A 23,291-nucleotide genomic window follows, 5' to 3' on the forward strand; every position below is an offset into this window, starting at 1 on the left:
TAAATTAAGAATGTTTATATCACTTTTTAAAATTTTAAAATCACTATAGTATTTAATTAATGTGGATAACTATTGCGCTTAAAAACTGTATAAATATGTTTTGCCCTTTCTGTGGTGAAGCGGTAGAAAGTGCATTTAAATTTTGCTGTAATTGTGGACGTGAGTTGCCGCAAGTAGAAAATAATCCAACAGAAGAAGTGGAGACTGTTTTTCTACATGATGAGACAACCTGTGATGAATTAGTTAAACGTTATTTCAGGCAAGGATTTGCGTACGAAAAAATTCTTCTTTTCCTCGCTAATTATCATGGCATTCAAATGTCCTTGCGATCTCTCAACACTAAGCTCCGTTCCCTTGGTTTACGGAGGAAATACAACGACCTCGACATTAATTTTCTTCGCGATCGAATCCGAGAGGAGTTAGATGGGCCTTTAAACTCTGCTGGATATCGTTCTGTCTGGCACACTTTAAAGTTGCAGGGTATACAAGTGCCAAGAGAAACTGTCCGGGTCCTCGTAAGTGAATTAGATCCCGAAGGTGTGAGAGAAAGACGAGCAAAAGCTCTTAGAAGAAGAACATACAGATCACCAGGGCCCAATTTTGTTTGGCATGTGGACGGATACGATAAGTTGAAGCCATACGGATTTCCGATACACGGTTGTATTGATGGGTACAGCAGGAAAATCCTATGGCTGAAAGTATCCAGAACAAACAATGACCCTGCAGTCACTGGACAACATTTTTTAGATGCCATATCAAAATATGGTGGCTGCCCCACATTGTTGAGAACTGACAATGGGACTGAAAACGTAAATATGGCTGCAATCCAAGCTTTTTTGCGTTGTGGGGGAGAAGATGAATTGGCAGGGTCTAATGCCCATAGGTATGGGTCTTCCCCTGCCAATCAACGCATAGAATGTTGGTGGTCATTCCTGCGGAAGAATCGGTCAAATTGGTGGATCAATTTTTTCAGAGATCTCATTGAAAGAGGGGACCTGAGTACATCGAATGATTTACAAAAAGAGTGTTTATGGTTTTGTTTTGCAAAGCTTTTGCAAGATGATTTGAACTCAGTAACAAAGCACTGGAATAGTCATTATATACGGAAGTCTCGCTTTGATACTGTGTCAGGCAGGCCTGATGAACTTTACTTCCTTCCAGAGTGTTCTGGTGCAGAAAACCACATAAAACCTGTAGATAATGATGATTATCAGGACATGTCCCAATACTGTCATTATTATGAGGAAGACAACCTTTTCCAAGAATATTTTCAGAGTGTGAAGGAGGAACTTGGCCTGGTCTTACCAACTAATTGGAGAGCTGCCTTGGATATGTTCAACAATTTATGTGAAATTGCACAAAGATAATTTATATGGTATATACAGGGTGTATGCAAAAAACTGATGTTATTTAATTTACTCAAATACACCCTGCAACAAGTGTTTGAATGCTTCTACAATTAATTATGATCCTCTAAACATACAAAAGAGAATATCATAAATAAAAGTTAAACATAATTTTAATATTTATATGCCATGTACATACCTATGGAAATATTACTAACAATTGTTTCCAACTTAATATTTTATCAATGTAAATTCAAACAATTTTAACAAGTTTTGCAAGAAAGTTCTTGCTATGATAATAACAGTAACACCCATTTTCTTGTTAACGTTTAACTTTAGCTAGCAGCTTAGCAAACTCATAGTTTACTGAACACACCACCATTTATCAAAGCAGTTAATAAATTGTGAGCAATACTATTTTCAATTGTATCGTGGTTAACATACAAATATAGCGTGTTTGCACATGTTTGTGCACTTGGAATCTTCTTGGTATCATCATGAACAAAAATTATGCTTGGTGGAGGATGAAAACCAACAGTAGGTATATTTGTTGCCCCAGTGGCAAAGAGCAAAAAGTGGCTTGGGGTCACTATTGGAATGAAATTTAACTCTGTTGGCGTTAATTCAACTCCTTCATCTTGAAGGTCTTGGAGTAATGTGCCATCTAGAGGAAAGAAAAATAAATAGCATCTATTGTATTAATGATTGCAGGTAGAAAGAGAAAAGGTAGCAGTTTGCCTGCAAAACTCAGGCAAGCTTTTATTGACTTTCTGTGGTTGCAACATAAAATTATATGCTTATAAAGGCAACGTTCTTCAAAAACTAGTTAAAATCCATGATAACTTTATCATATATTGAATAATTTAATAATGCTCCCTAAGAATTATTAAACAGTATTTACCTTCAGTGGATTTGAGGAAAGCAACAAATTTTGACATTACAATTTTCTGTGACTGCCTTCGATGATTCCCAAGTTCTGCAAAATCAGGTCTTAAAATGTTGACCACCTTCTTGGTATCAATTTTCTCATCCTTGTGCTTGAATAAGTGCTCTGCCATTCCTTTATGTTCTCTGACAAATTCAAGGACCTGAAACATATTAAAAATAAGGGCCAATTTGTTAAAGGGAAAAGTATCTCTTCCTCCTGTAAATGCCATATACTAAGAGAAGTGATAACCTAATTATCATAAGAGAAATGCATAATAATAGTAAACTAATGCCCCTTACACCATAATATTTGAGTCCCTCCAAAAGGTGATCTAACATGGCTTGGCACTTTATAATCACAAAATATTTCACTACTTCACAAATGAACACATCCTTCTTTTCAAATGGGACTGTGACAGGTAATCCATCAATTTCGTATCTCCATTCACTTTCTGCCAAGAATGTATTGACTTCCTCCTGAGTTTTACTCTCCTTCAGCTGAAAAACAAAATTATTATTCAGTTATTAGGGCAATTTCAGAATCTCAATAATGACCTGCAATTTTTAAATGCATATACTCTTAATGGACTTGACTTAATTTAGTTGCCAATATATATAGATATTTCTATCAGTTCTTCAGTTTCAGTTCTATAGATATTTTCATTCATAATTCCTAGCAAAAACTTAGTGTCTGGCTTTGGAGTGGGTAATATTTAAAGTCCTGGAAATACTAGATACTTCTCTTTGCAAATTAAGCTAGCAAGTAGTTTAATTACCAAATCAAGGCAACAATTAATCTATCTAATTAAGTTCGTGCGGATTCATTTGATTATGCATTTAGCATAATTATATCAATAAAGAGCATACAACTATATATCCATCCTATTAAATACCTTATTCAGTGAATCCCGAATATGTTTCTCTGGCACTTCATCTATTGCAGGAATGGACATATCAAATCCACCTTGGATGTACTGACAGATGGAATTGCTAAAGAGACGGGGAACTTCTCCCCCCTGCACAACCATAGTCGCTAACATTCTGCCAACGACAATAAAAGCATTATTTCGTAATGCACCAACATTGCATCTCATGACATGCCCACAAGCTGTATCTATAGAAAATATTTAAAAAATTTTATTTTAATATATATTCAACAAATTTAAGAATCAGGAAATTCATACTAATTGGCAGCTAGGTAGGGTAAAAGATAAAACTATTTTAGATTTTTTAGACATCTATAGTTACTATCAATAGATTGATCAAGGTCAGTTTTGTTTTGGTGCTGCAGGGGATGCAAGGCAGTTTTGTGCAGTGGGTGGAGTTGGCCAGTTGCTAGGATGTAAATTAAGTGATATGTAATAAATTACTTTGAAATGTATAAGTGATTAACATTCAGTAGCAATTAATGAACTTCAATTCTTTCAATACACACTATGTACCAAAGCCCTACTACCAAGTGCTACAGGAATATATAAGAACTGATCAGTCTGGAAATCAGATTATCAGAAGTAATTCAGTGCTGTAACATACTGCAAACATATAAACATGTCATACTTGTTATTGTTCCACTTTCTCTTGCAATTGCTGCTAATAAAAGATGAAAAAATTCTCTTCTGGGTCCACCCAGGTCTACAGCATCCTCCTCACTTTCGAAAGTGGCAAAAGTCACTTGCAATAAACCTGATCCTTTCAGGAATCCCATTCTCTTAAAGTATGAATGTGCTGTCTGCCAAATGCTTAGGCGGCTGACAACAATGGTACGGTTTGGCCCATGGACTTTGGTATCTGCAAACTGTTTGATTTTGTACTGAAGATCATTGCTAGATAGAGCAGGTGCATTATCACTTTCATCATGATTTAGATTATCATCTTCAAATTGTTCAATTGTAGTCAAACTGTTGTTTATAGCTGTTTGAACAGCATCACTCTCATCTATACCAATAGGCCTAAATTTGGAATTGTAAAACTTATTATATTATATGTCTATATAGGAATCATCAGGTGGTCTTAGTAATTAATACTTACAGAAAATCTGTGCTTCATATGGAGGGACTATGTTGGGATCCTCCAAAGCACCAGCTACCAACTGATCAGCTGACATATCACTAGTACTGAAATCAGATTCGCCAAAATATTCTGGTTCATCACTGCCAATCACCTCAATTTCTGTCACTTCACTATTTTCCTCTTCTAATTTGTCTTTTTCCAGTACTGGAGCCAAATAGAGCATCAATCTTGAATATGCTTTTCCTATCCCTTCTTTGTACTCCTTTAAGGTGAATTCAGTATTTGTGCCAGGAATAGTGCGAGCTGACTGTCCATCAGGATATACCAAAACATAACCTCGCTCTCTTGAGAATGTTCGTTCATAATTCTCCCATTTCTCTAATGATTTCTCTAAAACTTCGTCATATTTCATGTCTTTACGAAGCTTAACGGAAAAGTTCTTCCCAAATAACTTTTTCAGGGAACCGCATTCAAACTCCATCAGGCCGACATTAATTAGCACTTCCTGGTTTTTTTCAGCCACCGACTTCTTTTTTTTCGATTTTGGCTCGAAGTAAGAACGTCGCTCAGATTCTTTCTCCTTCTTGAATGAAGCAAAACTGCGTGGTGTAACTGGCGCTACTTTAACCTCTGGATTTCTAAGTCTTGCAACAGCAGATCCTTCCCTGTTTTCGGTAGAAACACCACTAGTCGTGTCTACCGAGCTTGTGGCTGAACTTTTGTGCTTATCTCCATCTGTTACAACTTTTTTTTTCCCACAACTGGGACAAAAAATAAACCTTAACTCCAGTTGGCTTCCACAATGGGAACAAAACATTATAATTCTCTTGTTATTTTACTAATATAATCATTCAAACTTTACTATTGTCAGCCGGGCTAATAAAATGCATGCTTTTTCATTGTACACTTTCCCGCGCAAATTTCCTGGCAAGAGATGTAAGAACAAAAAAATGGAAACACAGTGTGCGCCCACGCTGTCTTGGGATAGCGGTAATTATTTTGCATTGATCAAACTTTATTTTGCATCGATCGGGATTAGTTTTGTTTGCATTGTGGTCAATTCTATTTTCTATCAGGATCGATTTTATTTTGCATTGTATTTCTTTAGCTTGGATTGAGAACAAATCTATGTTGTTTTCGGTACATTTCTATATATTATCATGCATTGTAAACATTAATTTTGCATTGAACATTTGTTTTATGCATTGCACATACGGGCCACCGTAATTATCAGGGTATAGTTTACATAAACATCAACATTGGATAATTTATAATTACCTTATAACAGTACACTTCTCAATTCGTCGAACACATGCGAGTATATGTTATTTAACATGTTAACATGTTATTTAACAACATGTTATTTAATAGTGTCATGAATATAGCGCCCGCATTAAAACTGCTCTACACCGGTTTTTCTTTTGAATTCCCTTGCAAAGAACTATACATTTGACTGCAAAACATAAGCTCTGATCGGTGATATTACTCACGGTCAAATATAAATGCATAATATAAATACATATTAAAGAGATGCCTGCGGAGGAGGCTAGTCTGACTCTGATCGCTTGATCGGTCGTGATCGGTCAGGAATTAAACAGCCAATAAGAAATGAAGATCAGACCAACCTCCAAAACGATCACAATTTGTGTCGCAATGGAAACTATCGATCTGACCAATCAGATTGATGAAAAACGCCCATAACCAACCTCTAAAACGATCAGACCAAACCCCCAAAACGATCACCATTTTTGTCTCCTTGGAAACCACCGAATAGGCCAAACAGATTGACCAGAAACGCCCCTAACCAACCTCCAGAACGATCACGATTGTGCAGTTTGAAATTTGAATTCAGAGCGGGGAAATCAAGAGAGATCAGTGTTAATTTAATTCATTCGGCCAGAAAATTAATTATGCCGCTGCAAATTTACAACTGGACTGCGTTCGAAAAAATAAATATCATTTCACTTTCATTGATCAAATTAGTGCGGAATTTTTACGTTAGTCGCGTGATTGGTGTGACTACCCTTAGATCCGCCCCTGCCGATGAACTATCGTTTTTTCACCTTGTTTAAGAAGTTTAATAAAATTGAATATGGTTTTTTATAATTTTTTGTGGGTCAGTGGAACAATGGACACAAATAGCCATACAGAAAAATTTAAACCAAAAATACGAATAAGCATAAAATTGTTTTGTTTACGTACAATTTATCTATAAATAGCCTACTTGACAGTTTTATCTATAAATAGCCTACTTACAGTAACACCGCAGAAATTGGTGTTTATGAAGTTTCAACCCGAAAATCTGATCACTGGTTCACATTGTGCATTGCTGTATCGCTATCAAAAAGAAAACTATTGAATAACTTTAAAAAGTTCGGTTTTTCTTCCGAATAGGCATTCTGCAATCTTTTGACAGCTCATCATACACAGCTGTCAGCTGGAAATGGCCATTTTGAGGCTTAAAGTATACACAAGGTTATTAATTCAGACGATTCGTTTTTGCCATGTGCAAGCTTCAAATCTTTTGTGCAAGACATATTTTGCGTAGTATCTATAAATCTTTTTTCTCACCAAGTTTCTCGCCTAAGTATTGAGAATTGCGGCTAAGTATTTTTCAATTCTACCAATTTCCGCGGTGTCACTTACAGTATATATGTTACACCCATTGACTTTTCACCTGTTCTATTTTTCTCTCAATCTACACCCGTTCCTCGTGTTCTAAAACACATATGCTGACTATTCTATGATTTAGAACGCCAGTTATATCTGTACCAGGTGATCACCTCGCTAACCCGAGGTCGCTCATTTAAGGTGGCTCGAATATAGCGTTTATTGTTCAGCAAAATGGCTGCCACGCGAAATTATGAAATGTTAAGTGATGAGCAGAAGCGTATACTAAGCTCGTTTTATAACAACGGAATGATTTCTGCCTCAAAAGAAATGGAGGATACGATAACAAAAGCTGCGGAAAGAAAGAAACGACGGTTGAAAAAGTTAAGGTAAAAAAAATAATCATGATTGTAGTTGATTTTTATATATAGACAGGTGTAGCTGGTTGTCAGGAGGCTTTATTTCATCAATTTTGCAGAATACGCTGTTTGATTTATCTTGTTTGATTTATCGCTGTTTGAAACATCGTACTTTAATTTCTTAACAGTCCTCAATATAGAATTATGCTCGCAAGCATCTCATTTTTTTTATATTTGCATATTATGCACCGTGGCTGGTGAAATTTGCATATTGTTTTGATTTTGTTATATACACTTATATTGAAAAGGACTAATATTAGAAACCTAGTTAGTTTAAATATTGTAACAACCTATACGCTTATTCGAAATGATAGTGATACACTGTATATGAACTTAAACATTCAGGAAAATATGTTCCATGAAAATGCTGCTATTAGCATTTTAAATATCATAATATGATTTATGCTTCAAGCCTTCATGTTGCCATTCCAGAGACATTTGCAAAATGAAACAATGCAATACAATCAATAAACTTAATCCGCAAGGAAGCAGGTGACCTATGTATCTAAAATTAGTTATATTTATACCCATACTATTTAACAATTAATACACCCTTTGTTGTTTTACCCCAAAGCCAAATTATTGATAATAATGATTATTAGTTTTCCTGAAAACGAAAAATGCTCAACAATCCATGCCTTGATGGGATAAAAAAATAAATGAACTATTGTACCAGCATTCTCGCTTCTCTAAAGAAATTTCCTTAGAAAAGTTTGACTCTATCAAAGGAAGGGAGGATTGGAGGAGGGAGGGAGGATGTCTGGTTATTCAAAAGTCAAGACAGGCTCCCCCACAGTAAAAAGTATACAATTTAAATTGTGAAAGCACTGTATTGTACTTTTTATGTACTGTAGTTCCTTTACTCTATCTGAAATGGTAAAAAATTTTACTCAAAGTCTTTTATGAGTTAACTTTAGTGTAAGTTTGTATTTAAGTTTAGATAATATTGACAATGATTGATATTGATTTATACAGTCTTTTGGCCAGAATATGAAGCAACTGAGCAAACAAAAAGAACTGATAAATTTTGTTGTTTTTTCTGCATTAATGGCATTATTAGCCTAGGGGAATCATCTGCAAGCGGGGTAAATAGAACAATTAGGGGGAAGGGTATTTATTCATATATTCAGTTCAGTGCCCTACAGATTTCTTTTGTAAGCTATTGCACTTACCAAAGAAATCTCTAGGGAAGAAGTCAGAACTGAATATGTGAATTAATTATAAACACCTCCCATTATTGTTCCAGTTATGCCCTTGCCTACAAGTATAATCAATTTAACCATCAAGCAATTTTTTTACAATTATCGAAAAAACTGGTATTCTGTGGTACATGTAACTGGTATTTTGAAGTGATTTTATTATTTACCTTTTGGTTAATTAACATTATTTTTTAAATTTCTATAATTTAAACATCATGCACTAATAATCTGCAATAAATTTCATTGTATAATTCACTGGTTAGTAATGAAGTAATTTAAACTGACACACGTACAACAAGACAAATCTTGACTAATGATAAATTGTCTTGTTCTATTAATGTGTAGAAGTGGATTGGCAATGAAAGAAAGAAGAGAGAAAAAGAAACTTTGAACCTGCAGCACTAGAGCAAGACATGTCAAAATACACTAAGTGTCCTCCAATAAAACGCATGGCCTCAGGATACAACATGTTTACTTCAAACTTATTAAGTTCAGGTGAGAAGAGTATTCTACTTTTTGTGTGGTTTTTATCATGTTGTTATATTGATTATTGCTCTGTATATTAAACTACTGTTTTTGTAGGTACTACGGTTTCCTTTGTTAAGTTTCTAAATTTGTGAATAAATAAAAGTATAAACTTTTTCCTCTTTTATGTAGATGCTTTGAAAGGAACGTCTTCTAATCAAGAGAAGATGAAATTGGCTGCGTCCAAATGGAAAGACATCAGTGAAGAAGAAAGAAAAAATGGAACCATGAAGCTCAAAAACTTGGAAAGGCTGATCCGAAGACCATGTCTGTTGAAGAGAAAAAAAAGCAATTAAAAGGGAAACAAAAAATCTTATCAAGCAAGTGAGTAAATTAAAACGACTTGACTATATTTTCATCATTTGATCTTATAATATAGCCATACTCCATGGATCCATGACCATATATGTATGTATACGTACGGTACCGAGTAGGTAGTAGTGTTGTGCACAATGTCAATGTACCGGTACGCCTTTTTTATTTATATTTTTAGATTTCATATCTTGACACTTGGATGCGAAACAGCTTTATTATATTGGAGCCTGAGAGTGGATCAATAAGCCAATATGGTTCCGAAAACGGTGTTCAATTTTTGTTACAAAATCAGAGCATATTGAAGTTTATGGCACATTTTAATGGTAGTGTGTACAAAATATTGCATGGTTTCGTGGAAATATGAAAACGAATCCCTTGTAAACTTGCCATAACATGAATATGCTTGTATTGCAGATGCGGATAGTCCCAGTGGCAGTGCACAATTCACGCGTAAAGATATCCAAGAATTGTTCAACAATAAATAGAGTGCGTAAATGTGTTTTTAATGGGCGTACTGCCTGTCTGTGGGTTAGGGTCCGTCAGTATACAATTAAATGTACATAAGCATTTGCACACTTAATTGTGTACACACAGAAGAAACAACTGTTTTTTTCCTAATTTAGCCCAGTGACCGGACGGCAACCGTCAAGCCGGTTCTTCAGGCATGGACAGCATTTATACGCATCTCAGTCAATGTGTCTATCTTGCCATATTATCCAAAAATGGTTTAGTGTGTTAAATTGCATATTTTACAATTTTTTATATTTCTAGGTGAGGCATGTGGGAAACCAGGATCAAAAGTTCCGTATTCGAAAGGAGGGTTTAAGATCATTGGCCTTCCAAATGATATTCCACTTAGAAAGCCAAACGGCTATGGTGCTGACCAGATCAAGAAGATTATGGAACACAAAGATAGCATTATTTTTGAATTGACAAAAAATGACGACAGTGAAACTGAGGAAGCAGCAAACGTGGAAACTAGGACCTTACCCATTACGAATACCCAAAACATACGCGAGGCGTTGTCAAAAGTAATAGACATGGACAAGGTGGAGGCTGCCATAGCTGAAACGTGTATCATCGAAGAAGAAGATCTGGAGGTAGTAGACCTCAAAATAACCGAAACTGAGTTTAATCTTTTGAAATCAGTAGGAAAACAGTATTTCTCAGAAGACGCCCTGAAATCACTTGTGGCTAACTATGAAGTTTGTATTCAACATGAAGGGTATGTCTTTCCCATTTACACCGACTCTGCAGATGCATACTGGTTGTTTTATTACCCATCCTCCCTAAATGACCTTGGACATCTTGTGCAGGACTCAACCATTTACGGGTACTGGCTTGACAAGACGAGAAAAGAACTTAGCTACAAACTACTGTTATCATCAGAGCAGGTAGCACTTAAGGCAATGAGCATCATATATATACACATATCTTCAGCGTAAGTCAAGTGTTTTCAAATAGGGAGGTTTAATGTTACCCCATGCTTATATAAATCTAATGACATTTTACTATTATATATGCAATTTAAAATTTGAAAAGATTAGTTAATTTTTTAACCGTGGGGGCTTCTTTAGCATCTCTAGAATAGTCGTCAACATAGCTGTCCACTTCACTGCAACTGGCAAAAAAGGTATCACAGTGCCTAGGAGGAATAACATTTGCACCAGCTGATTTTTTTCTGGTCAGCCCAAAGCATCCATCCATAGATTCGATCATGACATTTTCAAGTGGAGTACCATCTGTTTTCCCCTTGATGAAATGAAACAATGTTTGTTCAATGAGATTGATGGAGTTATTTTTTATGGTAGTAGTATAAGTATAATCCTTATATCATGTCGTGATCCGTTCTTATGAGTTGAAAAGCTTTGAAATAAATATTCAATGCAAACACATACTGTGATGGAAATTAAAATTTACAATATTTGGACGTTATTATAAATGTATAATAGGCAATTCTACCATTTTGTTTTCACTGTTTTCATGCAAATGTTGTTACAAATAGCTCTTAAGCACATATAATTTATGTCTATTGTGCTTAATCAAATTACATTAAAAAATATTTACTGCACACTCACATCAGGACAAAGAGGACACTCCCTACCAAGGGTAGGCTCTGGAAGATATGGTCTCATAGTCCTAAATAAGTATTGGTAATACCTACAATATGTAAAAGAATAAATGTAAAGGTTAAGTATCAATTAAACACTAAACTATATTTCACAAATGTCTACACATGTGGATAGCAAACATTAATGCCACTAATAGTTGATTGGTATGAATGTACTGCATCAATTAGACACAAAGCATACACAGCTTGTATTATAACACTACTATTTCATTTAATGAAATATAACTAAAATATTTACCGAAATTCATCAAACGAATCGCTGTTTAATACTTTATAAACATTTTTAATCTATAGAAATATTAAATATTCATACAGTATATACATATGTTGTTACACACCACATTGTCACACACGGTTGTTCGAAAGGCGTTTAGCTTAAACGGTGGATAAGTTCTAATAATAGATCATTTTGTTTTCCATTTAGAACTTATCCACCATTTGGATATGGTTCTCACCCATTTCGGTAGCATGTTTGATTTATTTAACTTCAACATATCACAAAACTTCTTAAGAGATACATGACACTCCAATAGAAGTGCTTCAGCCATCATCAAAAGTTTGAAGTGGAAAGCAACTAATGGTCGTGTTGCTGAACCAGGCCATAATTGTAGTTTCACAAGGGTTACAGCATCATCTTCACACGGACAGAACAAAACCATTTTTTTGTGCTAGTAACCTGTAGTATAATTAAATTATGATATATTTGTACATTATAACGGCACATACAAGGTGCCTCCAAAAATCATAACCTCCATATATACATATCCCAAAATTTAAAATTTTGATCAATAAACTGAAAGTTTATTGATGTAATGAATATGGATACTGCATGGTAACTCTCAAATGGTAGTAATACATTTATTGTTTATTATGCACTTCTACTCTGGACACAGTCTTGCCCCACCTCCCACATTCCAAATGGTTCCTCGGCCCTAGACTATAGTTGGTAAAAAGTTAGCTGTCAGTACTGTACTGATGAAAGTACTGTATCCAGTTTTTAAAGACTGTTAATACATTGTCTATCAGGGACTTAATTACATAACATGCAGAGTAAATTACTATTTGTTACAAATCTACAATAACATTTCAATTACACCTTTATACAGACTGTTAAATACTGCAACATACTACGAAAACTCACCATTCTGATCTATACACATAACAAGTCTTCCTTCTGCACAAGGACAGTTTTTTTGATGAGGCAAAGACAACACAGAGTGATTCATCATTAATGACACAAAACAGCTATCCTAGGCATAAAAAAACATATATATATATATATATATATTATATATATATATATATATATTATATATATATTATATATATATATATAATATTCCAGTATGTTAGCTTGTAGGTACACAAGTTTACTGCAGTTAATAATCATACACATATAATCTATTACAATTAGTATATGCCTGTTACAACTCACAACACTTTCCCCTTGTATGGTATTTAAAATATAACAAAATATTCGGCAACACTTGCTGTTTGTGGACTAATAATTTCATTAATTTGAAGGTTTACAACAGTTACAGTGTATGTACATATTAATTGTGAAACTGTGAAAGAGTATTAAGCCTGTAAACCACTCATTAAATATTATTTAAATATTTGCAAACCTTAAATATTTCCAGTTGATGGAAATAATTTCGATATTCGTGGGTTGATTTTGCACAATCAAGACAAAAATACTGCCTTGGACCACATTCCAAACACCGACAACATGCATGATTCTTCTGACACGCTACACATCTTTCAGTATCAGAATCAAATGCTTCTTCTTCAAGCCGAGCTTCTAAGAGACTTTGCCTTATGGCGTTCCAACTATTGTTTTCTTTAATGCGGCGTTGATGATGCTTAGACAGAAATGGATATGTGGCTTTGTGAGTTTTGTCAAAAGTGTCTACATTGTCATTGAAGTCTTCCGAGGAAAATACATCTGGTTCTGTGTTCACATTTGTGCCAGGAGTGTTATCAGACAGACGAGAATATCTATTAGCTAATGGAGGTATAGCTCTAGAGAACTTCTTTCCAGTAGTCGACTTCGTTTTCACACGAATTTTACAAGAATGTAATCGTTTTACAACACGCCGCCCCTGCCTGTCGGCCATGTTTTTCTCTAACTTAGCAGAAGTGATCACCAGACCAGTGTTTCCACATCCAAATTTAAAAAATCCTTCTTTTGATCCCTAAAATTCCTTTTTTTCTGCAGAAATTCCTTGCAGGCACAGATAAAAATTATTGCGCATTTTTCGCTTTTTTACTACACTTTTTACGAATCGGAATCATCCATATTTATGACATGATTAAAATTTAAAATCGTTTGTACTTACAGTGTCAGTGAAGTGGGCAGCGAAAGTGAGTGGACTTTGACCGACCCCCCAACACACTGAACTATATTGAACTATATGCACAATTTGCACACGGGAAAACACGGGAATAATCAGTAAGACCAAGTTAGAGTTACGTGTATTGTGCGTATTAGGATTGTGATTCGTGTTTTTGTTCCGAAAGCCTCTCATATTTACAAAAGCCGGTTTATGTTACTTTACTTTTTTACTATTTTACAAGATATTATGAGTATCCTTGCAATATCCCTAGAGAAGATAATTTTTCCTTGCAAATTCCTTGTGTTTTTCAATTCCTTGCATTTTTCCTTACAGAGGGCTAAAATTCCTTTTGCATGGAAAAATCCATGCAAGTGGAAACGCTGCACCAGACCTATGAAAATTCCTCGGCCAGGTTAGCGAGGTGATCACCTGGTACAGATATAACTGGCGTTCTAAATCATAGAATAGTCAGCATATGTGTTTTAGAACACGAGGAACGGGTGCAATCTATTCAATATTCATTTTATTCTTATATCTTTCTTTTGTTTATATTGTTTCGTCTACTGTGTTGTATATATACATTGTTGTATATTAAATAGTCATTGTGCTTTATTTGCACGTATACATATATTTCTCCTTTGTGCATATCGTTTCGTCCATTAACTGTGAGTTGTATAATTATAATCCTTTAATGTAATTCTTGTACATAATTAGCTACCGCATAACCTATCTTTATGTATCATAATGAGGGCCATTTGGAAGAATACCGCTTGGGTAAAAATGTACAATTGTAACCCTCTTATTAATTAAAGTTTATTACTCCGGTGTCAGCGACGGAGTTGAAATTCGCCCCGGTTTTTTTTTTTATTTTTCGTCGTCGTAAGTCTGAATGGCGCGAAACATTCTAGTATTTGAAATGTGTATGTAACCGTATTTATCTACGTCCCAGTCTTATGTGCCAAGAGTTGTGGTGCACAGCTTTGGCTAATTTTCCGATTCGCGATTCGATTTCGCTCGCATGATACGGCAATTCCTCCAAGAGCAACAAACAAACAAACCGTTCTTTTCATGCTGTTTGACTAAGTTTAGATTGAATTGGGGTAAGAATATATTTAATACATGTTGATTTTGGTGCTATTTTAATAATATCGCTGCTATTTTGCCGTTTAACATGATGATGTGGTCGTGTATGGGCGCGTTGACACGTCGTAGTTTGCACTGGATTGAAGATTTAATATAACTATATAAGTGCGAATTCCAAAGGCAAAGTGTAAGACAAAGCGAATATCTCATGCGGTTTATTTACATTTTTGAACACTTGAACTTCTATACTTTTTAAAGTACGATGTCCTTTTGAATTTCGCGATCGAACATTTGGGTTCGCAAGGCATCTAAATGCGAATATGAACTGTATTGTTTATGTTCAGAAGCTCTATATTGAAGACTGGCACGTGCGCCGGAGTTAACGCCAGAACAGGCGTCTTGTTATTATTATTATTAATATTATTATTATATTATTATTATTATTATTTATTATTTTCCCCAGCGAACGGCTTTGGATGCGTCAGCGAATATTGCTTTTAATATTAAATCATTAACCGAGCAATAACCTTCAATAGTGCAAAAAAACCTGAATACTTGCTCGATTATAAGAAAAATTCGTCAGTTGGACACAGCCATATTTATCCCCTCATCCGCATTTTCCTATCTGCATTTTATCCCTTCATCCTCATTTTCCTATCCGCATTTTATCCCCTCATCCGCATTTTCCCCTCCGCATTTTATTCCTCATCCGCATTTTCCTATTCCCATTTTACCCCCTCATCCGTATTTTCCCATCCGCATCCGCCAACCGCAATCCGTATCCGCATTTTATTCCAACCCTTACTGGTGTGTGTCATACTTAACATCGGCGACAAGGTATGACATTGATAGATCGCATAAGTATTTATGATGTATATTAAGGAAGCGTGATTAGCACTAAAGCTGTTGGACTGCACGTATCATATGTTTGTGTGTGTGCATAAACATGCGTATGAGTAAAAAAAAATTGACACCTTTGAAATTCAAATTAGCTGCGAATTTATGCCTGGAATATGACAATTCCCATGTACAATCAACAAAAACAGTTATTTTGCTTTTACAGAGCTTAGAATGCATTTTAACTCCCAATGGGAACAAACTTTATGCTCTAGGTTAATTAATATGATATGCTTCGTATACCTATGAAATATTTTAAGCAACTTCTGCCACATTACAGCCGCTATGCGACTAATTTGAATTTCAAAGGTGTCAGGTTTTTTTTACTCACCCTGTATATACACCTGTGGGCCCCAACAGAGTGCTTATAATTATTAGGCATTCAAACTCTTACAATTGCATTGTTATGGGTGATTTCAATAGTTTTCGAAAACTATTGAAATCACCCATAATAATGTAATTGTTAGAGTTTGAATGCCTAAGCACTCTGTTGGGACCCACTATAAATGTTTGCCATAAGCATTTTTATACATGATGCAGTAAAATTTGTTTGTACCCATTTGTCGAGCTTTGTTGAAAAGCATTTCGCACTTCCGTTGTTCTTTGGGTAAGCGTATAGTTTATCACAATAAACACTGTTGTTCCGCGGTTACTTAGCTGTACCATTTTCTTTCGAAGCAATAACAACGCTAATTTAAATTCACAATTTCAAATTTTTCGTATTTAGCATTTTATATGTTGCATTAATTATGATAAATCCCCACGGGCTAAAATTCGTGAACACGGCTTTCAAATTTTAACAATGAGTGATTTCAATAGTTTTCGGGTTTTTTTGAGACACCCTGTAGAGGCAGCGAAGTAATTTTCATAACACCATATAACCAATATCAATTAAGTTATAATTATTTTCCTTTGTTGTTAAAACAGACCCATATCATGCATGCATAATGGTAAGAGAAGTTTGATATTGCACAGAACAACTGAGGTACGTTTTATGCATGTAATTTGGAGAGGGGCCAGAGTGTTTCTCAAAACAACACTTAGCTTAATCAATAGAAATTTGAATACAATTCCTACGGGCCTGTTTATGATAATTAAAGTGGACATATAAAACTAAGTGATTTGTTCACGGATTTCATTACCTTGCGACTACATTGGAACCAGTAACCGCAAAAGCCAAACAAAGTTGAAGATATTTCAGGTATGATGGAACGTTATTTTCTTATTCAAAAATCTTTTACTAATGCACGAACGTTAATTTACACGCCGTCATAGGAGCATAATTCTACGTAGGTAATCTTAGGATTTGAGAGCGCTACTTGCATATGCAAGCCTACATTCGTATACCTAACTATAGAAAATAAATACGAAAGGTAATAATTATAATAATGCAAAAGGTAATATTATAAAACAAGCACCTTGTATATGGCGACATTCTACTGCATGAATAAGAGAATAATCAAGCGAATATCCGTCTTAAATTTGTGAAACATAAAGGGGAATATTTGTCATATATAATTTATATCCTATAACATCATCTCTTTATTGATAAATGAAGTCATATAATGGATAAAGCTGTCTGTCCCTATTATTGCTAAAACAACAGGTTTCAAATGAGTATAATTATTTAATATAGGTAGCCTAATAAAGTATGCATGAAACTCGCCTAATCGCAGCCAAGGGCAGCGTAGCTAGCCGTAATGCACGTCGTGCAAAATGAAACGTGATAACAATTCAACATGGATATAGTTTTAAGCCGATGAACATCGGTTTATCGGTTTAAAAATGTTTTTGAAAGCGTAATTTGAATTTTAATACACTAAAGATAGAGTATGTAATTACAAAACTTTTAGAGTCGACTGAAATCACTCAATATACAATATTCGAAAGATAGCATTTGACGTTTTATCTTTGTTTGTGATGATTTTGTGACGTTCTCAGTTACGGTTTGCAGCAAAAACACGTTTACTTGAGATGCGAGAGTTTATAAACTGTCTGCGTTATGCCGCAGAAGTACAGGTAATGCAAAAATTGTGTATAGAAGCCGAAGTGATTGTTTAATGTGTGCAGAATTACGTTTGTCTTTGCTGAAAATTATCGCTAGTAGAAATGGTATTATACGAGGTCCTTGTCAACTTTAAAAATGTACTTTCAGCTCTATATATTACAAATCATTTGGAAAATTTTTACACACTTAACGTTGAATGGGGATTAGGTAACGTGAGTTTGTTATTGATTTGTGTGTTAAAATTTCTTTCAGAGTCACAGCTAAAAAGGAAAGTTGAATATCGCCAATGGCTTCTTTAAACTTTGCTCTCTTCCTGGTTTTCGTTCTCCTGAGTGCGGCCGAATTTAGTCATTCCCGTAAGGATTAAATTACATCAAACTCTATTACGTTATCTCAACATCTATTTCAGTATTGTAAGTTTTGGACTTTAAATTTTTTCACAGTAAAGACAGGTGATTGCCACAAAAATGTGGTCTCCCAAAAAAGTGAATTAAGGACTTAATCCACGGGGTTTTTAAATTCTATTTAAATTCAGGGCCATTGCTAGAGCGATAACTGGGAGGGTGTTTATTCACATACTCAGTTCGGCCCGCTATTGCAGTTTCAAAAGAAATGAGTGGGGCGGAACTGATCTCAAATCCTACCGCTCTCTATAAGAACTGTTGGAAAATAAAATATGGCTGATGAAAGGTTCAAGTCAGAGCAACAATATATGTTTATATATGTACTGTTTCGTAGCTAACTACATTTTGTACAAGCCGCAAAAATTTAAAAAATATCTGTGCTTATGCTTTGCATGTGACAGAATTTTTTTCATTATGAAATTCTCTTTTAGGAAGAGTAAAGTTCACGGTAACAGACAAGCAATATGGTTATCTGCACAGCTTCGGAAATTCCTTGAGGTTCTCGTGGGTAAAACTTCCTCCAAGTTATTTTAGAATTCTTAAAAGAAAATTCATAAAAGATTTAAGAAGTGGGAACTGCTTTGATGTTAAAACCCCAACCAACAAACAAGTTGTTCTCAAACCATGTTCTAAAAACTCACTACAGTGGCAAATTTCTGGCGATGGTCACATTAAATCATTACAATATGATCAGTGTTTAAGTGTGTGGAATCCAAATTTGGCTGGTCTTAATGATTGTGCTGGTTGGAATGAAATGGTCATAGATTATAATCGGCCATGAAAAAGTACGTAATAAGTCCTATGTACTATTTAAAACGTTATAGCAAGAATGATTGTTCAATCCTCCTAAAATTCTTCAAATCAAAGTAAAGTTAGTATAACGATTATTGTCCCAAAATGATCTCACTTCTAAGTTTTCTTTTTTCAATTTTTTTTCAGAAGCGTAAACAAGCATTAAAGGAAACGAGATGAAGATGAACTTTTTTGTTGTTTGACTATAGTTTTGCATGCAGTTTTGTTGGTGATTTTAATCAAAAATAAATTGTTAAAGTGTTTTTTGTATCTCTTTTCTTTATATAAATTTTAGTAATTGACACAAAAGACTGCATGGTATTCAGTAGTTTAGTTAAGCTTATATTACATTTTCACCACAATGTGCATTTTCTTCTGAGTTGCCTGGTACATGCAGTGTCATTGGAACGCTTTATTCAACCATTATAACAAAATTAATTGAAGTTTATTATTTCACAGCAACAGCTATATAATTCATCACATTTATCACTGCTCTTGTTTAACTATAAATAAATGTAATAACCACACTACGATTACATTCACAACCCACTAAGGATACGATTGTTATGAACAAAGGCGTCGCAGTTTAGAAGTATGGCATATCAATGTAGGTTCTTTTGATCTATATAGATAGGGATGAAAGAAGTTATTTACCTAAAGAATATTTACATTATGTTGTCAAGTGACGCCATCGACGCCAAAGGTTCCAGTCTAATCATCAGATCAACCTGCATGAAGACACTTTGCTCTTGCATGTTTGGTGTTGTGAGTGACATTTAAATTTTAAAACCGAGAAGTGTGACGTGAGATCAGTCACGACCAAAGACATTACGTCATATACTGTAATTAAATTTAACGTATGTTGAGTCGCTGCATGATGTACTATATTTAACTTTTTAAAAATTTAGAGATTAGAGTATCTTAATTTTTTATAAGTTGTTAGTTGTTTTAAGTCGTAATTGTTGTGTTCGAACGGCGCTGCAAAAAAGAAGATATTATCATTGTTATTTGTTGGGTTTCTATGAGTATGAAAGCAATATAGTCGGAAGAGACATACTAACTCGAGAAGCGTGAAGAACGAAGTCTGCAAAGCAAAGCTGTGTCATTGTCATTTGAATGAAAAGTTTAAACTCTCCTGATTCTATGTTCTTTCAGTTTTTCTTTTAATCATGAAATATTTAAAAAATTCTACAGACTTCTCGCTTCTTGTTAAGATGAACGTAGTAGAAGGAACAGAGGTTCGTGTGACCTACAAACGCGACGCCAATTGCAGAACATGTTTTTGGAACACTTTAAGTTGCCTATATCACTCGTGGAATCTTTATGCATTTGAAAAGAATGTAAAAAGTTAGTTAATGTATTAAAAAGTTTTTTGATTTAGTGCGACAATTTTGAAGATACCAGTCTTTAAACTACCTGCCGTCCCTGAGTCCCGGGCTCCTGTAAACAATGGGCAGTTTCAAATTAAATAGCCGTGTTTAAACCCAGGATTTTGGGACTCAGGAAACGCAGATAGCTTAGAGGCTTGTATCGTAAAGATCCAACGAGTGACATAGGCACTTTAAGGCTTGGTTACAAAGCACGTAGCAATGCTTATTTAACTGGATTGAGCCACCGAATAATATAATTAACTGACCCAATAAATACTGAACTATATATGCATGTTACTTACTGAACCATGCATCTAACGTTTGGATCAGTATGCACTAAGCAATTTCATTAACCAGATATATCACAACTGAGACTAACTGGATTGAGAGTAGAAACGCAACAACTGGAGAATGTAGAAACGTTATTTTACTTCCTCTTTTGAATTATTTCACACTATTGCGAAACATGATTAGTAATAAGCGCGAAAAATTTGCATTTGTCCGCGTAGTATTTAAATTTCATCTTATTATTTTATCTCTCCTGTTTTTAATACAGACGTTTCGTCTTTTTTAAATACAGTATTTACATTTGTCCGCGAAGTATTTAAATTTCATCATATTATTTTATCTCCGCTGTTTTTTAAAAAGACGTTTCGTCTTTTTTAAATATTTACATTTTTCTGATAAAAATCATTAACTTCCTAAATACTTGCTTTGCTAATAGTATACTAGAAATACATGCATGCAGCAACCCCTCGCTATTTCAAACCAAGTACACAATTTCCTGAGTTAACCTGACCTAAACTTATATTATGAAATGACACAAAACTCAAATAGTCTTAAAGTTTCCATCATTCAATACAAAAATAATCACAAAGCTGGTGTAAACATTGCCCGTTCAATTTTGCTGCATTATACCATGCCAGCAATTAAGTAACGGTGTAAAATCGAAGTTTCAAACGATTAAAACAGTACAAAATCTTCACAGACAAAGAAAAAACTTCAAATGTTATTTTATTCTGTAATTGAAGTCAACGCCCGCGGCTAAAAGTTTCAGTGTACTTTATAAATATAGTGTGTATTTTTGATACCAAAATTCAAATTACACTTTCAAAAACATTTTTTGAAGTTAAAGCAAAGGTGTAATAGCCCTTCACAGGTTTATGCGTTTGCAGAAAAAGCTGAAAATTTAACAAATGAACGGCATACAAAGCTGAAAAGTATACAATTACGGCTTATTCTTACCGCGAAACAAGTACGAGATAAACAAAGTAAACACGTACCCTTTGTCTTTGAAAACATTTATAAGCTTGCAGATTATGAATTATTCCTTTTACACGGATTTGTTTTGACTGTATCCACGTTCATCTTTGCTATCTGTCATGCTTCATATATCTTGTTTTTTCTCGTTTTACTTTCTTTGCACAAAGTTTATGAAACGCTTTTACAAAAATGTTTACGAAATGACAGTTAAATTGCTGACGTTCTCATTGAATTACAAACTTTCTGTCTTAGCCAATCAGAACGTTCGTTGATTACCAGTCTGCACTCGTTCGCATTTAACGCATGCGCACAAGTACCATGACCATTGAACGTCCACGGTCCACGACATAGAATTTGAGCAACTTTGGATTCCGCTATGTTCTGTCACAATACCCGGGTGTAATAAATCTCCCAGCGGAATTAGTACCCTCGCACGGCGCTTCGCGCCGGGTCGGGGATCAAGCCTTGGCATCCGTTAACGGTTATGCGAATAACCTTCTGCAATTGCAACGACACATCATTCAATGTCGAAAATGCGGTAAGAAACAAATTTAATGTTATTTGGTATTGAATTTCCTAATTTTTAACGGTGCTAAATGTATAGCCCTGAAAAATTTGTAAATTTAAGTAGAATAAGAACTAGGTGGATGATCGAAAACGCCTGAAGAATATGAATACACGTTTTGAGCTGTATGCCGAAATAGCTCAGGTAGGAGAGCGTCAGACTGAAGATCTGAAGGTCCCTAGCCCAATCCCGGATTTCGGCAGGAAATAATTTGACAGACTTTGCCGGTTAGCTTGGTATGTCTGCAATATATTGAAAATAATGCTTTCATTTTGCGGTTTTCGCAAATAGTTTGTTTGGGTAATCAAATGTAAAAAAACCAAAATAGATATGTGTCATTGTAACAATAGATTTCAATGCGTTACTGCGGATCTGGGGGATTAGCTCAAATGGAAGAGCGCGCGCTTTGCATGCGCGAGGTAGCGGGATCGATGCCCGCATCTTCCATATTTTTTTGCTCATTAAATCAATTAAAAACACATTAAATTCTTGAAAATGCGACACAACTTTATTCGTTCAAAATATCAATTTTCTTTTTAACAAGCTCGATGAATGGCGATTCTTCCAAACCTTGTCAGTGTTCGTGTCCTATAATAACACTCATTCAAGTGTTGATTGTATTGCCGTAATATCTTTTGCCGGCCATAATGAAGAAAAACGGGTTTCCCACGCCGGGAATCGAACCCGAGCCATGGCGGTGAAAACGCCAGATCCTAGCCACTAGACCACATGGGAACTTGCTATGCCTTTTGTAACAATGTCGTTTTATTTTAAAATTACCCGTTTTTTCTGATGATTTTGGACACAGCAAGCGCGAAAAAGAAACCACATGATGCATGGGTATTATTGATTACGACAATGCATCCGAGAGTAATTGCATGCGCTAGCGGGGAATCGAACCCCGGTCTCCCGCGTGGCAGGTGAGAATTCTACCACTGAACCACCAGCGCAACGCCACATATTGTAGTCAATTTCAACAACAAGCTTACTTCGGATCCGCTGTATGAAACGCATTTTGAATCGACGTATTTTGTTTTACAGGAGTTCATTATGCGATGCATGTTCAAGAAAATGTTGGCATTACACCTATA

The 23,291-nt window shown here is 35.0% G+C and overlaps 2 protein-coding genes, 1 long non-coding RNA gene and 3 other non-coding genes across 6 annotated transcripts; 3 read left to right on the plus strand and 3 right to left on the minus strand.

The window, feature by feature from the left end:
- Positions 1 to 317: 317 nt before the first annotated feature.
- Positions 318 to 1,367, plus strand: LOC114539597. Its single transcript, XM_028560233.1, has one exon. The coding sequence runs from the start codon at positions 318 to 320 to the stop codon at positions 1,365 to 1,367; it is 1,050 nt and encodes a 349-aa protein (XP_028416034.1).
- A 10,481-nt stretch (positions 1,368 to 11,848) lies between these two features.
- Positions 11,849 to 13,599, minus strand: LOC114539593. The gene is made up of 3 exons (XM_028560228.1): positions 13,108 to 13,599; positions 12,624 to 12,732; positions 11,849 to 12,158 (listed from the first exon to the last, which is right to left on the minus strand). Exons 1-3 carry the CDS (start codon positions 13,597 to 13,599, stop codon positions 12,151 to 12,153), a joined length of 609 nt encoding a protein of 202 aa, XP_028416029.1. The 3' UTR covers positions 11,849 to 12,150.
- Positions 13,600 to 16,927: 3,328 nt separating this feature from the next.
- Positions 16,928 to 19,234, plus strand: LOC114539603. The gene is made up of 4 exons (XR_003688910.1): positions 16,928 to 16,999; positions 18,059 to 18,162; positions 18,642 to 18,995; positions 19,150 to 19,234. It is a non-coding gene; the product is annotated as an uncharacterized LOC114539603 (long non-coding RNA).
- Positions 19,235 to 22,574: 3,340 nt separating this feature from the next.
- On the plus strand, positions 22,575 to 22,647 carry Trnaa-ugc. Its single transcript has one exon. It is a non-coding gene; the product is annotated as a tRNA-Ala (tRNA).
- Positions 22,648 to 22,863: 216 nt separating this feature from the next.
- Positions 22,864 to 22,935, minus strand: Trnae-uuc. The gene has a single exon. It is a non-coding gene; the product is annotated as a tRNA-Glu (tRNA).
- A 144-nt stretch (positions 22,936 to 23,079) lies between these two features.
- Trnag-gcc lies at positions 23,080 to 23,150 on the minus strand. Its single transcript has one exon. It is a non-coding gene; the product is annotated as a tRNA-Gly (tRNA).
- Positions 23,151 to 23,291: the final 141 nt, after the last annotated feature.

The sequence above is a fragment of the Dendronephthya gigantea genome, unplaced genomic scaffold, assembly GCF_004324835.1.
Source record: "Dendronephthya gigantea isolate DGI-Jeju-01 unplaced genomic scaffold, DenGig_1.0 000208F, whole genome shotgun sequence".
Lineage (NCBI taxonomy): Eukaryota > Metazoa > Cnidaria > Anthozoa > Malacalcyonacea > Nephtheidae > Dendronephthya > Dendronephthya gigantea.